The sequence below is a fragment of the Camelus ferus genome, chromosome 29 (genome assembly GCF_009834535.1).
Source record: "Camelus ferus isolate YT-003-E chromosome 29, BCGSAC_Cfer_1.0, whole genome shotgun sequence".
NCBI classification, from domain to species: Eukaryota; Metazoa; Chordata; class Mammalia; order Artiodactyla; family Camelidae; genus Camelus; species Camelus ferus.
Genome location: NC_045724.1, coordinates 16,548,587 through 16,562,585, shown reverse-complemented (window position 1 = coordinate 16,562,585; position 13,999 = coordinate 16,548,587). Strand labels below are relative to the sequence as shown.

Below are 13,999 nucleotides of genomic sequence, written 5' to 3'. Positions count from 1 at the left end.
CCTTCAACAAAGAATTATTCAGACTAAAATGTCAATAGTGCTGAGGTTAGGAAACTCTTAGACTGCTCTTTCTAAATAGATTTGGTCATACAATTCCCTTGATTAAATTCCTCCAATAGCTTCCCACTGGAACCAGAATAAAATCCAAACTCCTGGCCCTGGTCTATTAAGCCCTATATAGTTCGGCCCCTGACTACCTCTCTGATCTCATCCCTCTACACCTTCCTTCTCAAGCACTAAACTCTGGTCACAATGGCCCTCTGTCCAAACATATTGAGCTTGAGTTTAAACACACCAGAGATTCTTAGGATCTTTGCACTTGCTATTGCTTCTACTTGGAATGTTCTCCACTGCATGTTGCATCTCAAATGTCATCCATCTCCTTAGAGAGGTAGGTATTCCCTGAACATTGTAACATTAGTAGCCACCACTGCCACCAACACCATTACCAGTTATACACACTTATTATCCTATTTAATTTTCTTTGTAACATTTAAAAGCATCTGAAGTTCTGTGTTTACTTTTGGTGATCTCCCTCCACTGCCCCGGAATATAGGCTCCTTGAGAATAGGGATTATCTGCAGAGTCTACTAATAAATGTTCAATGAATACTTGACGACTACAACAGGGCCCACAAAACTCAAGCCAACTATTTCATCTGGTGATCAACTTAATAAATAAATTTTGTTTCCAATACTAGAGGAAAAACTGGCTCTGATACACTTGTTGAGAGATGATATGTTGGAATCCACAATGTAGTGTTATCCTAAGGGAATTTCAATGTACTTTTGAAAATACAGCCTTTTCAGATTTTTAGGGCAATGAAATTATTCTGTATGATACTATAGTGGTGGCTACATGTCATTATGCATTTGTGAAAACCCAGAGAATGTACACCATCAAGAGTGAACCCTAATGTAAACTATGGGCTTTGGTTGATAATAATGTGTCCATGTTGGTTCATTGATTGTACCAAATATGTCACACTGATGAGGGATGTTGAGGGTAGGGGAGTATATATGTGTGGGTGGGGAGGACTTTCTGAGAACTCTCTGCATTTTCTACTCTGCTGTGAACCTGAAACTGCTCTAAAAAAATAAAATCTATTTCAAAAAAAAAGAAGAAAATACAGCCTTTTCACTTCATATGCTGACTTTAGAAAATATAACTTTTATTATATTGCCTCTGCCTGTGTTAGTCTTCTGTTAAACTGTAAACACTTAAAGAGCAAAAGCCATCTTAGAATTCTCAGCATTTAGCATGAAGCTAGGCACTTTTATGTCCTATCACCACCATTCTAAGTTGGAAATTTCTGTGTCCCCTATTACTGTGTTAGACTCTGATATATCACACTTCACCCAACACAATCAGTAATCAGACCCTATGGATTTTACTTTCATGTTCTAGATATAAAATGTCATTATCTACTTATTTGCTTCTCTTGTTACAGCTTTTCCTTTCCATACCTACTACTATCACCTGAGCTGACATGTGCAATATCTCATCTGGACCATAAAAATGGCTTCCCACCTGGTTTTTCCATTGTCAAACCATCTTGCACAGGAAGTTCAATCTATGTTACTGAGTAAAATTCCAAGTGGTATGTATTCAATAAAAGCTACCATTTATTAAATACATACTATGTGCTAAGCACTGTTAACCACTTAAGAAATATTCTCATTTTTTTACATTATGATTTAAATTTTTTGGTAACAGCTTTATTGAGATATAATTTACTATGTAAAGTGTATAGTTCAATGGTTGTTTAATATATTCACAGAGTTGTACCAGCACCACAATCAATTTTAGAACATTTATATAACCCCCAAGATAAACCCCACACCATTCAGCCATCACCCCCAATATACTCATCCTCCTCATCTCTATGCTGCCACTGCAATCTGCTTTCTGTCTCCATAGATTTGCCTCTTCTGGACATTTCATACAAATGCATCCAGTCAATACGTGGCCTTTTGTGACTGGTTTCTTTCCCTGAACATGAACACGGATGAACGTGTTTTCAGTTTATCCATGCTGTAGCGTGAATCAGTACTTCATTCCTTTTTATGGCCAAATATTTCATTCTGTGTATATACCACATGTGGTTTATCTATTCATAAGTTGATGGACATTTGGTTTATTTTTTACCTTTTGGCTATTATGAATAATGCTGCTATGAACAATTATGTACATATTTTCATTTCTCATGGGTACATACCTAGAAGCAGAATAGCTGGATGAAATGGTAACTCAACGCTTAACTTCTTCAGAAAATGCCATTGTTTTCCAAAATAGCTGCAAGATTTTACATCCCCACCAGCAATTTGTATGAAGGTTGCAATTTCTCTACACCCTCATTAACCCTTGTTATCTGATTTGATTTTTGATGTTTTGATTACTGACATCTGAGTGAAGGAAGTGCTATTTCATTATAGTTTTGATTTGTATTTTCAGATGACTAATGATGTTGAACATCTTTTTATGTGCTTATTGACTACTTGTGTATCTTCTTTGAAGAAACATCTACTCAGATCATTTGTCCATTTTTAATTGAGTTATTTGCCTTTTTATTATTGAGGTGTAAGAATTCTTTACATATATTCTGGATATAAGTAGCGGGGTTGAGGTCACAGAAGGTTGTAGGAATGAATACCTGGGACTCTCCTAGTCCTGGGAGTGTGATAAGAGGATGACAAGAGACAGGGTGTGGTAGAGAGGCAGGCCCAAACAGAGAGCTGATGTTAATCACAACTTTGGCCAGAGAGAAACCTCCAATCCTGATGTGTTCTGTGTAGACAGGTAATACTTGCCAGTGAATAGGAGATAAGATAAAGCAAATGACTTACTAAGCCCCAAACTGAGTTTATTGTGGTATAGACCAGGTGATAACAAGTTCCTATATATTCAAGTAAAGTCTGATACACCCTGGGATATCTAAAATACAACACAAGAGCAAAAAGCTTCCCTAGGGCTAGAAGTCCTGAAGAGAAAACAAAAATGGGACACGTATCTCGAAAAAGCCAGGAAAGAGAAGACTGTGCCAATCTTCACAACCTCCCCCATGTCCTAACCACTTCTCTGACTTGCCCATCCTATTTGTCCACCACTTGGAGTAATTAGTATCTCCACTTTTTAGCCCAAATTACTGGATGAGAAGAAAGTCTTTTTCAGAAGAATAAGGTTCCATTCCTCTCCTTGGTGCCATCTGGTTCAAGTCAAAAGGTACAACTTTCTCATAAAGCAAAACTGTTAGGAACTCTAGGTTCTGTAAAGATTTATGTGAGGGCTTTTTGCCACATGCTAAATCTAGAATCCTGTCTCTAGAAGCTACATTTAGCTAACCTCTTGGAAATGAGTCACATCACATAGGATTTCCCATTTAGCTTAGTTTCTACCCAGATAAGAGAATTAGGTTTAGGATATAGTGGGTTTCAAAGTTAGCAATAACCTGGCATTAGCAGGTAATTTCATCACAACTTGTCATTTTCTAGACATCCAGCCAGGATTGAGGTCAGCTATTTATACCTCACCATCTACTTTTTCTTCCAATTGCCTCTTATCCAGCTGGCAGGAGCTTCCAAGAAACATGATATAGTAGGCACTGCAGTATACTGGCTGCTTGTTGGGGTTGGAATAGACCTGTTCAGGTTTGAGGGACGCAAAAGGGTTGGCTCCATAGGCTGTGATGTGCATATCCAGGTCCACCAGAATCTGCAAAGATGCTGTCAACTCCTGATTGCTATGGAGACAGGTAAGAAAATTTGCTCTGCTGATTATGAAAGACATAAGAGAGAAATTGCTTAGAACTTGACATTTCTGAACTAAACAATCCCCAAAATTACCTAAGGCTGGACTAGGCAACAGCAATCCCTCCCTCCCAAATGTCTATAGTAACTACTCAATTAACTAGCGTAGCACTTTGTTTCAGGAGATGAGAAAGCCAAATGCGGGAAGGAAGAAAATCCTTACCAAAAGGCAGAAGATGAGCAAGGGGGAAAGAAATGAGCTCATTTACATAAAGAGAGGTGTGAGTGAGTCAGGGAGGTATCACAAATAGGAAGAGGGCAAAACCTGTAAACAGTAATCATTGTAGGGATCTCATAATCACGAAGTAGCAGGAGGGTGGGTAGCCAAGACTCCATCAAGTCCGAAGAAGCATGGAAACCTACGGAACAAAGACAGAGATGGGAATAGGAAGGATAAAGGCTGAGGCAGACCCTAATTAAGATACTTCTTTGACTGTGCCCACCCTTCACCTTGCTCCCCTCCAACATTCATTTACCACCATCACCCACCCTATGTTCTTCAAAGGGAAAATTATGAACCCAAGTGTAGCACATATGGCTAATGATCAACCCAGGTCATCATTATATTACATTTAACCTGACCAAATGAATGGGGTTCCAAAGGTACAAGAGTCAGGATGGGAAATTCCCAGGACTGACCCAGTATTCCCCCGAGCCAAAGACTCTTACCAGGATGGAATGCCACCACCAAATCTGGATGGGCTATCTGTCCAGTCTCCACCTGCTCCTCCCAGAAGTCATGATAGAGGCCCCTATGGCCACTAAGCTGAACTGTGCCAGGTTCCAGAAGTGAAGCCGAGGTGCTCTGCGAAAAGCCAGCAGCTACGTCTATACCTACCAAGATTACACGGAGGCCAAGGTGCCCAGGAAACATGTAGCCAAGCTCATCATAGTCCCCGGGGCGAGTGAGGAATGTCTCTGCATGGGAAGCACCAACCACATGCACTGTGCTTCCCCCGACCTTCCCAACGTTTATCCCCAAGGCCCGAAGCCCAAAGCCCAGCGTCAAGGGCCGTGACAGGGCATCTGTCAGCAGCCGCTTCAAAGAGCCCTGCAGGACATGTGGGTCTGGCCTTGGCCGTCCTGCACTGGCCCAAAGGGTGGTCATGGCCTGACTATTAAGCACAGCATCCAGTGTAGAATCTAGCTGTAAACGTTGCATAGAAAACCAGGTGTCCCAGCCCTGTACAACTTCAGTCAGCCATGACCAAGGTCCTGAGGGTAGGACAAAATCACCTGCAGGAAAGAAGGAACAAGAAATGACTTGATCCTTCCCTGGCTTCAATATTTCCTCTGTGTTCATTCTCCCAACCTCTGACCTGTAGGGCCCCACTCCCCATCCCACTCAGTTCCTCATTTTTTCCTCATAACATGCTTTCATATGTTTGTCCCGAGTATGACCAACTATGACTGTTATGGCAGAGTTCCCCAATACCACCACTCCACCTGTGACCAGAAGCCATTCCATGAGACGGTCCACAGCGACAAGACGCAGCTCTTGACAAACCCTCCTGTGTGCTGGCCAGTCTGACCTCTGGCACTCTGGACCACAGTAATAGACATTTCTGCACCTGAGAGAATGAGCCCCAGAAATAGATGCTCCTATACCTCAAAGGTGACTGAGGGGTATCTGGGGAGGGGAATTGATATTCCTGCACCTAGGAAGAAAGATCACTGCGTAAGGAAGGTAGGGAGAGGACTGACAGCTGCTACACCAAATTTGGGGACTATATTTGGCAGAGAAGGCAGGAGAGAGTGGGAATGTAATTTTTCTCTTGGGTCAGAGGGACATCTCAGCCTCATCTGGAACTCATTTTTGACATCCCTTACAGAAGAAACCAGGAGTTTGTGGCTACCCTCTTGTCACAGATGGCTTGACCCCAGCCTCCCCAGAATAGATATGGTCTTACCACTTAAGTACTCAAGAGAAGGGAGGTAGAGGGGATTACACGGTGATCTCTAACCTCCCCATAATACCAAAATAAGCAGGAGCCCAAACCTTTTCTAATTTCTCTGTGGCCTGGATCATACAGAATAAGGAGAGGGCCTTAAGTTATTCTGAAAATTCTCAGACCTTTCCTCCTGCAATAGGATCGTTTTTGGATGTCTTCCCTATTAGCCCCCAGCTCGCCACCTCTTGCAGTGCCGGAGGACCTTGGAGTCTGAAAGGCCACTAGGGAGTGCTCTACAGTAAGCACAGAATCGGAATGTGTCCTCCATCTTCTGGAACATTTCTTGAGGGCATCGAAATCCAAAGCCTGATACAGGAGTACCCCCATCTAGCACCAACCTGCAGAGACAGCATGGAGAAGCAGTGACAACAGGAAAAATATCTCCAAAATTTCTCATGACCCATACCTTGCCCCCTATGTATTTCCCACTCTCCTACTCCCATTATTTCTTATTTAAGCAAATTACATTTCTTCTACAGTAATAAAACTGGCAAAAATAAGGATGAGAAAATCCCTCATTTTGCAGATACAACATATTCCTCAAGTTGTACTCCCTCTCCACCTTCTGAAATCATTTCTACAAGGGATAAGGCTAGTCACTCACTTGTATTCTTCATAGCTTTTCATGTTCAGCTTTTGAAGGATCAGCTGGGATAGGCCAGGAACATTATTCTCCAAGGAGAAGAAGCCAAGTGTATCAATGCTAGGGCCAGGTTTTGAGAGGGTCAGAGGCACAGGGGTTACAACTGTGGGTGGGGTCACAACCACAGGAGCCACTGAGGAGAGGGGTTTCTTGTGCCTTCGTCGCCGGGACCGTGGAGCCATGGCCTGTCCACTAATACCTGGAGACTATATGCAGAACAGATATGCAATAGAAGTTTGCAAACTGAACATAAATGTGTTTGCATATGTTTGACCTTTCACTTGTCATTCCAGCCCCTCAGGCCCAGGTATCAGTAAGATTTATTTCATATCTACTGATTATTGATCACCACAGGCAGTTGTGAAAAAGAAATAATTAGATGTGAATACAATTATACATATATGTGTTACATATGAAGTTCTATATATAATGTAAGCATATATGTAAGTAAATGCTTTAAAACAGGTCTGGCAGAGCGCATATAAAACTGGTAACAGATTAAGTCTGAGGAGGGGAAAAGGCACTGGGATGGGAGCTGGGTTGATCAAAGGGGACTTTAGACTTACCTGTAATGTTTGACTTTTTAGACAAGGAATATATACATATGTTACTAGTGTATTTTAAAAATAAACTTAGAAGAGGAAAAAGCAAAAAGTTTTGGTTGTCTAAAGCTACCACCTAATTGGAGAATCACTCAACCTAATCTAGTTGGGGAAGGAAAACATACATTTTAAAAGATTATAATTACATTTATAAAGAGTACAACAAGAAGTAGAAATCAAATGCAATATGAAATGAACACTACAATGCTAATAGTTATGCAGTCAAAGCACATTATGCAAATTATTAGAAAAACTTCCCAAAGAGGTGAATTTTGAAGTAGAACTAAGCCCACATCCACCCACTACATAGCAAGAACAATGTGAAATCCTCCTTCCCTGGCTTGTCTTCTCCCATTCCTTTCACAAGGGCTCAGTAAACAAAATGGATTATACTGGGAAAAAATTAAAACATCCATCCATTCAATAAATATTTATTGATAAAGAGAGAAAATCACATGCAGAATACTACAACAAATATGAAAAATATACTTAACATCTAATTGTCTTGAAGTGGGATTAGATGCAAACCCTAAGGCAGTATATAAATCCTATCAGAAAGGTGAAACTAAAGCAGTAATGGGAGATCAGGAGAGTCTCTTCAGAAGGTGAGCTATAGGAAGACTTTATGAAGCAGGCAGCAGTTGGAATAGACCATGAAATATGGTAATACTTTGAATACACAAAGACAGAGAACAAGGAATTCTAAGCACAAAGAAGGGTATGAGCATACTAATGTAGATGGGAACATTCTGGGAATTAATGAAATAAAATGGTCTGAGTTTGACGGTAAAGTCTAAAGACCTAAGTGTAAGAGATAAAACTATGAAGTCCTAGAAGAACACGGGAAAATCTTCATGATACTGGATTTGGCAATTTCTTGCATATAACACCAAAAGCATAGGCAACAGAAGAAAAAGTAAACTGGACTACATCGAAGTTAAAAACTTCTCTGCATCAAAGGACAAAGTGAAATGGCAACCCATAGAATGAGAGAAAATACTTGTAAATCACATACCTGATTAAAGACTAATACCCTGAATATATGAAGAACCCCTAAAACTCAACAACAACAAACAGCCCAATTTAAAAATGGGCAAAAGACTTGAATTGACATGGAATCATGACCTGTGATCATTGGTTGGGGAAGCTGAGGAGAGAATCATTGAGAAATGTGATAGGAAATCTGAAGTATTTGACAGTTCATCACAGAGTTTAAAAAAAAAAAGTTTTCCTCAGAAGAGATTCAAAGGGTAGAACTTTAACCACAGGGTGAGATTTAAATAAAGGCACATTTTGGCAAATAAATAAATAAACAAACAAACAAACAGACTGACTGACTGACTTGAATAGACATTTCTCCAAAGAAATTATACAAAATGCCCATAAGCCCATGAAATGATGCTCAACTTCACTAATCAAACCCAAATCAAAAACATGAGACACCATTTGACTCCCATTAAGATGGCTATTATCAAAAAGCTAGAAAATAACAAGTGTTGGTGAGGATGTGGAAAACTGGAATTCATACACTGATGACAGGATTGTAAAATTGTGCAGCTGCTATTGAAAACAATATGGCAGCTCTGCAAAAAGTTAAATATAGAATTACCATATGACCCAGCAATTTCACTCTTAGGTATATACACAAAATAACTGAAAACAGGTACTCAAAAAAATGCTTACCCACAAATGTTCATAGCAGCACTATTAATAATAGCCAAAAGGTAGAAACAAACCAAAGGTCACCAACAGATGAATGAAAAAACAAACTGGGATATATGTATATATATATAAAACATATGTGTGTGTTTATCAGAGTAATAGAGATTGAGAGAGAGAATGAAAATTCAGCCATAAAAAGAAATGAAGTACTGATATATGCTATATGTAGATTAACCTCAAAGACATGCTAAGTGAAAGAAGCCAGATATAAAAGGTCACATTAGTTAAATGATTCCATTTATATGAAATATCAAGAATAGGTAAATCCAGAGATAGAAAGCAGATCTTTGGTTGCCAAGGGCTGAGTGGAAGGGGGAATAAGGAGTAACTGCTTAATGGTTATGGGTTTTTTGGGGGGGTGATGAAAATGTTTTGGAAGTAGATAGAGGTGGCAGTTGCACAACAATGTGAATGTACTAAATGTCATTTAATTACTCGCTTTAAAAGGATCAACTGTATGTTATGTGAATTTCACTTCAATTATTAAAAAAAAAGGTATCTAGAGATTCAGAAGCTAAAAAATTATTATTCCCTCTAAAAAAATGACACAAATGAACTTATTTACAAAACAGAAACAGACTCACAGACAGGAAATCAAATTTATGGTTACCAGTACAAAAAGGGGGCATGAGTAGAGGGATAAATTGGGAGTTGAAGATTTGCAGATACTAACTACTATATATAAAATAGAGGAACAACAAGGTTCTACTGTATAGCACAGGGAACTATATTTAATACCTTGTAATAGCCTATAATGAAAAACAATATGAAAAGGAATATATATATGTATAACTGAATCACTATGCTGTACACCAGAAACTAACACATTGTAAACAGAATACACTTCAATAAATAAATATTATTCCCCAGGTAAACTGCCTTCAGGGACAGGGAAATGACAGGATAAAAATGCTGACAGTGGTTGGTTTTATTGTGAATGAGGTAACTATTAAAGTTCAAATCACGAGTCATGTTTTGTTACAAAAATGGCCTGACATTTAATCCTTCTGGACCAGATCTGTCAGGAAAAACACTCCAGAATCATCACTCAGCTGAGATGTAGGTGGCAGAACAATCAAACAAAAGTCCTCCCCAAATCATACAGCTAATATCCATTATCTTTTGACATGGCTTTTGCAAACCACTGTCCTGAGGTTAATGGAGGAACTATTTTGTATTTTCTTTCTCCTTGTCCTTTCATTCTACCCCTGTACTCTCCCTCCTCATCCCACAGATGAACAGATGGCTTCAGAGTCCACAGAACAGAGACAATTAGGCTCATCTGTATATCATATCTTCTACAATCCCACCAACAGAGAAGAAATTAGACCTAAAGATGATACATTATTTTAGGATTTAAGGTTCCTGTCTCTTTACTCAAGGTGGATGGAACTGCCTTTACACCTTAGAACCCCATTTCCAACAACTGACCTGATCCTTCCCTCCACTTTTAATCATCATTCTCATCACATTTCCAGCATAACTGCAATTCTAGAAGAAGCATTTATCAGCTCTATCTATCCAGCTCCCTCAGGCAAGACAACACCATCTTAAACCTCAAAAGAATGGATTCATCTTTTCTTTCTACGTATGGAGGAAAAGGATCTTTGAGATAATTCAAGAGTCTTAAATTCCAGGAGTAATAATAAATATCTTTCATATTCAACCAAAGGCCTTTATACTGCAATGGAAGCCAATTAAGACCTGAAAGGTACTGCCTCACTTATCTGCCTTTCCAAAGAGAAGTCTTCCTCCAATGGAAGATTAACTCTAATGGAATACTCGTTGAACAGACTGGAAGTCAAGGGATCACATGGCTTGGGGAGGCATGGTGTGGGTGAAATCCCTGATGTCATAGTTTTCCTCTGTGTCTAGAGTGGGTTCCTGATACAAATGAACTAATTTTACGGCAGGAAGGTAAGAAGGTTGGGAATGAGGAGCCAGGTCTTCACATTTACATCTATATGTATCATCAGGCTCATGTCTGAGTTTGCGTACCCCAGTCACAGACCCAGTTTCCCTGGTTATAAGTTTCCAACAATGAACCCCAAGATCCTCCGAGTTCAAGGTGAATGGTTCGGGGAGGAGGGATAGTGAACTGAGAAAAACAAAGGCAAAAAAGACAGGACAAGGGAGAAGTTGCTAAGAATTATAGGAAGCTTTCAGAATTTTCCAGAATTCAGAGTCTACCCCACATAAAAAGGAAATCACTAACTATTTTTCTATTTATCCCCAGTGACTTGGGCTCTAATTTAATCCCAGTATAGAAGAAAGAGAACACCAACACTAAGGACTGGCAAGGAGAGAAGATATGAACTGGATGGCCTACAAAAACCCATTCTTCATCTCCAAATTCCCTAAAATATTAGTCTATTCCCACATTTAAGTCCTCTATCCTCCTCCCTCCTTACCACCAAAAGCCTCAAGTTTCACCTAAATCAGTCATCTTCTCACCATCTCTAAACCAGGAAGGCCCATCTAATTTTCTCTAATTCACCAGCAAACAAAAAAATGTCTTTAGGGAGGTAAGGAAGAGAAGGGGGAGTGAAGCTAGTCATTGGAGATCATCAAAAGGGGTTGGGAAAGAGAAAGAGAAAATGAGAAAAACATCAGGAACATTGCTATTATGACAATATTTAGCTGCCTAATCAGTGATTAACACTCCCTGGGGTGCTAAATGCTTTACTCAACTATAAACTAAGCAAGCAGAGGAGTTGATGGAAAAGTAACTTACCCTGCTAAGCCCTCAGCTTCCTTCCTTCTCTCTTTCTTCCAAGTGAAATAAATGCTTGATCTCCTCAGATCTACGTTGTGGCTGTCTTGCAGCTGTCCCTTCATATCACTTACTTTTGCAAACTGCTGAAATGCTGGGTCTCTGTAATTAGATGTGTCCTGCCAACCAGACAGACAACACTGAATTCTCCCTAACGAGGCAAGTAGGGACCTGGCCCCCTGCCCATGGACTTCTCTCTTTCTGACCTTCCTTCTCTGCCAAGAAGGCTCAGAACTCTTGTCAACACCCCAAACTCACCAAAGGCCAGGCAGGCTGAGGAAAGATGAAGTCTACTGCTTCCTGGACCCCTCTCGCCAAGGCAGCATTTCTGCTCTTAGTCAGCATTAGGAAAAAACTCTTGGGATTAGTTCAGAAGTCAATATTTGATTGGAAAGGATAAGCACTAGCCCACAGGAACAGGAATGCCTGGAGTTCTTTCGGGGGGTGTCAATCTAGACCCAAGATCAGTTCTCCCAAGCTGAAAGTTCTTTTTCAGCATATTGAACACTCCTCAAACACAACTCAACAATCACCAATGTAAGCTTAAGTACAAATATAATACCCAGAAAAGGAGAATAGAAATGGTCATTAACGGTACAGAAGAAAATCAACTGTGGGGGAGACATCCAGAATTAATCTGTAAAATTCAACTTCCCTGAAAGGAGAGCAAGGCATTTTCTGAGTGAATGTCATCAGGGGCATTCCATCTGCTTATTTTATAAGAGGAATAAAAATTTCTGGAATATTAAAGTAATCAAGACCAAAATATTAATGACTAAAAATGCATACTATTTCTAGGAACAGAAAATAGAAAAGAATCAACTCAAACATCTTCTCATTCCTTCCTGTAATGGATGCTAATCCAGGGAATTTAACTCCACATTTCTAGCTCCTTTTCACCTAGAGGTATCAAACTCTAGAACCTATCAGAAGTTGTTAGTGCAGTGGTCCTATATATGACTATAAGAACTGACTTTCTGCTCACATCTGGCCTCAGCTATGCCACTTACCTGCCTCTGGGAACATCATCAAACCAGGGGACAGACCCACTTGCAACGAGGTCCTGGAACGTGGCAAATAAATCTACATATGAACAGATGCAGAGAATGGATTCCAAAGGAACCCCAAACTGTAGAAAGCACAGACTACAAGTAGGGAAGGTGGAAGAAAAGTGTTAAGGATGCAACAAAACATTACATAACATTATACAGAATAGCTAAGGACAAAGGAAAATCACTTGCAACAGGCAAAAATCCTGAATAAAGGAGGGGTGATTCATTTTAAGCAAAGATTTCAGGGCAATTTCAAATTTAACTGGCAGAACATTTGAAGGTTATGAAGTCTGTTAATAATGGCGGAACTGCAAAATATAAAAGGAATCTGAGATTGTCTTTTCTAACTCAAAAGCGTCATCTTTAAATACAAAGGGAGATATGTAGAAAAAATTTGATATTGAATAGTAATTTACATTTCACCATCATTACCACTTGCTCTGGTACATATTTAAATGCACAATTTAGAAAGATCTGTAATTTCTCACAATTTGCATTCATCCTGAGTTACATTTAACAAAGAAAAAAAAAAAACAACCCTTAAAAACACTTCTATAGTTACTTGTGAAACTATTTAGAAGACAGACTAGAATGAGGTTCCTATTCAACAAGTAGGAAGTGACTTGAGGCACTGGATGATATTCTACCACTCTTCATGTATACCACTTTTTCTGAGTTCCATTTCTTCCTCCTATTTTCTTCTTTTAAATTTTTACCATCAACCCATAATTCTTCTAGTTTGCTAATGATGCTTTATGTTTACCCAAGTTCCAATAAACACTATATAACCCTAGTGACAGATCTAAGGGCTAAAGAAGTTCCAGGTACCTGATATACTAGTTAAGCTCTTAACTTAGAGATGTGTAGTTTTCATAAAACAGTAACATCAAGAAGAATCTTTAAGGTATGCAGTACATAATAACTTTAAAGACAGCTCAGGGACTGGGATGCAAATTAACATTACAGCAAGTAAAAGCTGTAATGATCAAAAATTTGAGTTACATTTGCTACCTAGAATTAGGCAAGTATATATATATTTTTCAACTTAAACTAATGCTTTTTATGTGTATCATAATCTTGTTGAAAATCATAATTAAAGTTGCTATATGATTATATTATTATAAAATGTTGAGCAGTATCCTAATTTCCGTCAATTTGCAAAATTCTAAACCTACTTTGATTATAACAAAGAAGAAAGGAATATAATGGCAGGATAACGCAGCATCATTTTTTTTTCTTATTGTTAAAACACCTAATAAATTCCCAATACTACTATAACAAAATTCTAGACAATAATATTTTCTTTTAATTAAAAGTTAAGTGAAACAGTAATTTTAAATAATAGATTTAGGCCTATAGTAGGCACCCAGAGTCCTTTAGTGCTCAGTTACTAATATTCATGTAAAACAAGTGTAACCAAAGTTAAAAAAAAAAAAAGCATTATTTATG

General features: G+C 38.9%; 1 protein-coding gene across 4 annotated transcripts in view; it reads right to left on the bottom strand.

Moving 5' to 3' along the window:
* The window catches only part of MSS51 (MSS51 mitochondrial translational activator), a 15,579-nt gene extending 1,580 nt beyond the window's left edge, over window positions 1-13,999 (bottom strand). Inside the window, exons 1-7 of one of the 4 annotated variants that reach the window (XM_032470340.1) lie at window positions 11,460-13,999; window positions 6,363-6,607; window positions 5,941-6,096; window positions 5,253-5,377; window positions 4,476-5,042; window positions 4,072-4,165; window positions 3,526-3,739 (exon numbers count right to left, since the gene is read on the bottom strand). In XM_032470340.1, coding sequence (XP_032326231.1) covers window positions 3,526-3,739; window positions 4,072-4,165; window positions 4,476-5,042; window positions 5,253-5,377; window positions 5,941-6,096; window positions 6,363-6,583 — 1,377 coding nt within the window. In that variant the 5' untranslated portion in view covers window positions 6,584-6,607; window positions 11,460-13,999. Of the gene's footprint in view, window positions 1-1,690; window positions 3,770-3,969; window positions 4,166-4,475; window positions 5,043-5,252; window positions 5,378-5,940; window positions 6,097-6,362; window positions 6,608-11,459 lie in introns of those variants that run through there. The other 3 variants (XM_014557599.2, XM_032470341.1, XM_032470342.1) reach the window with 3 other exon arrangements.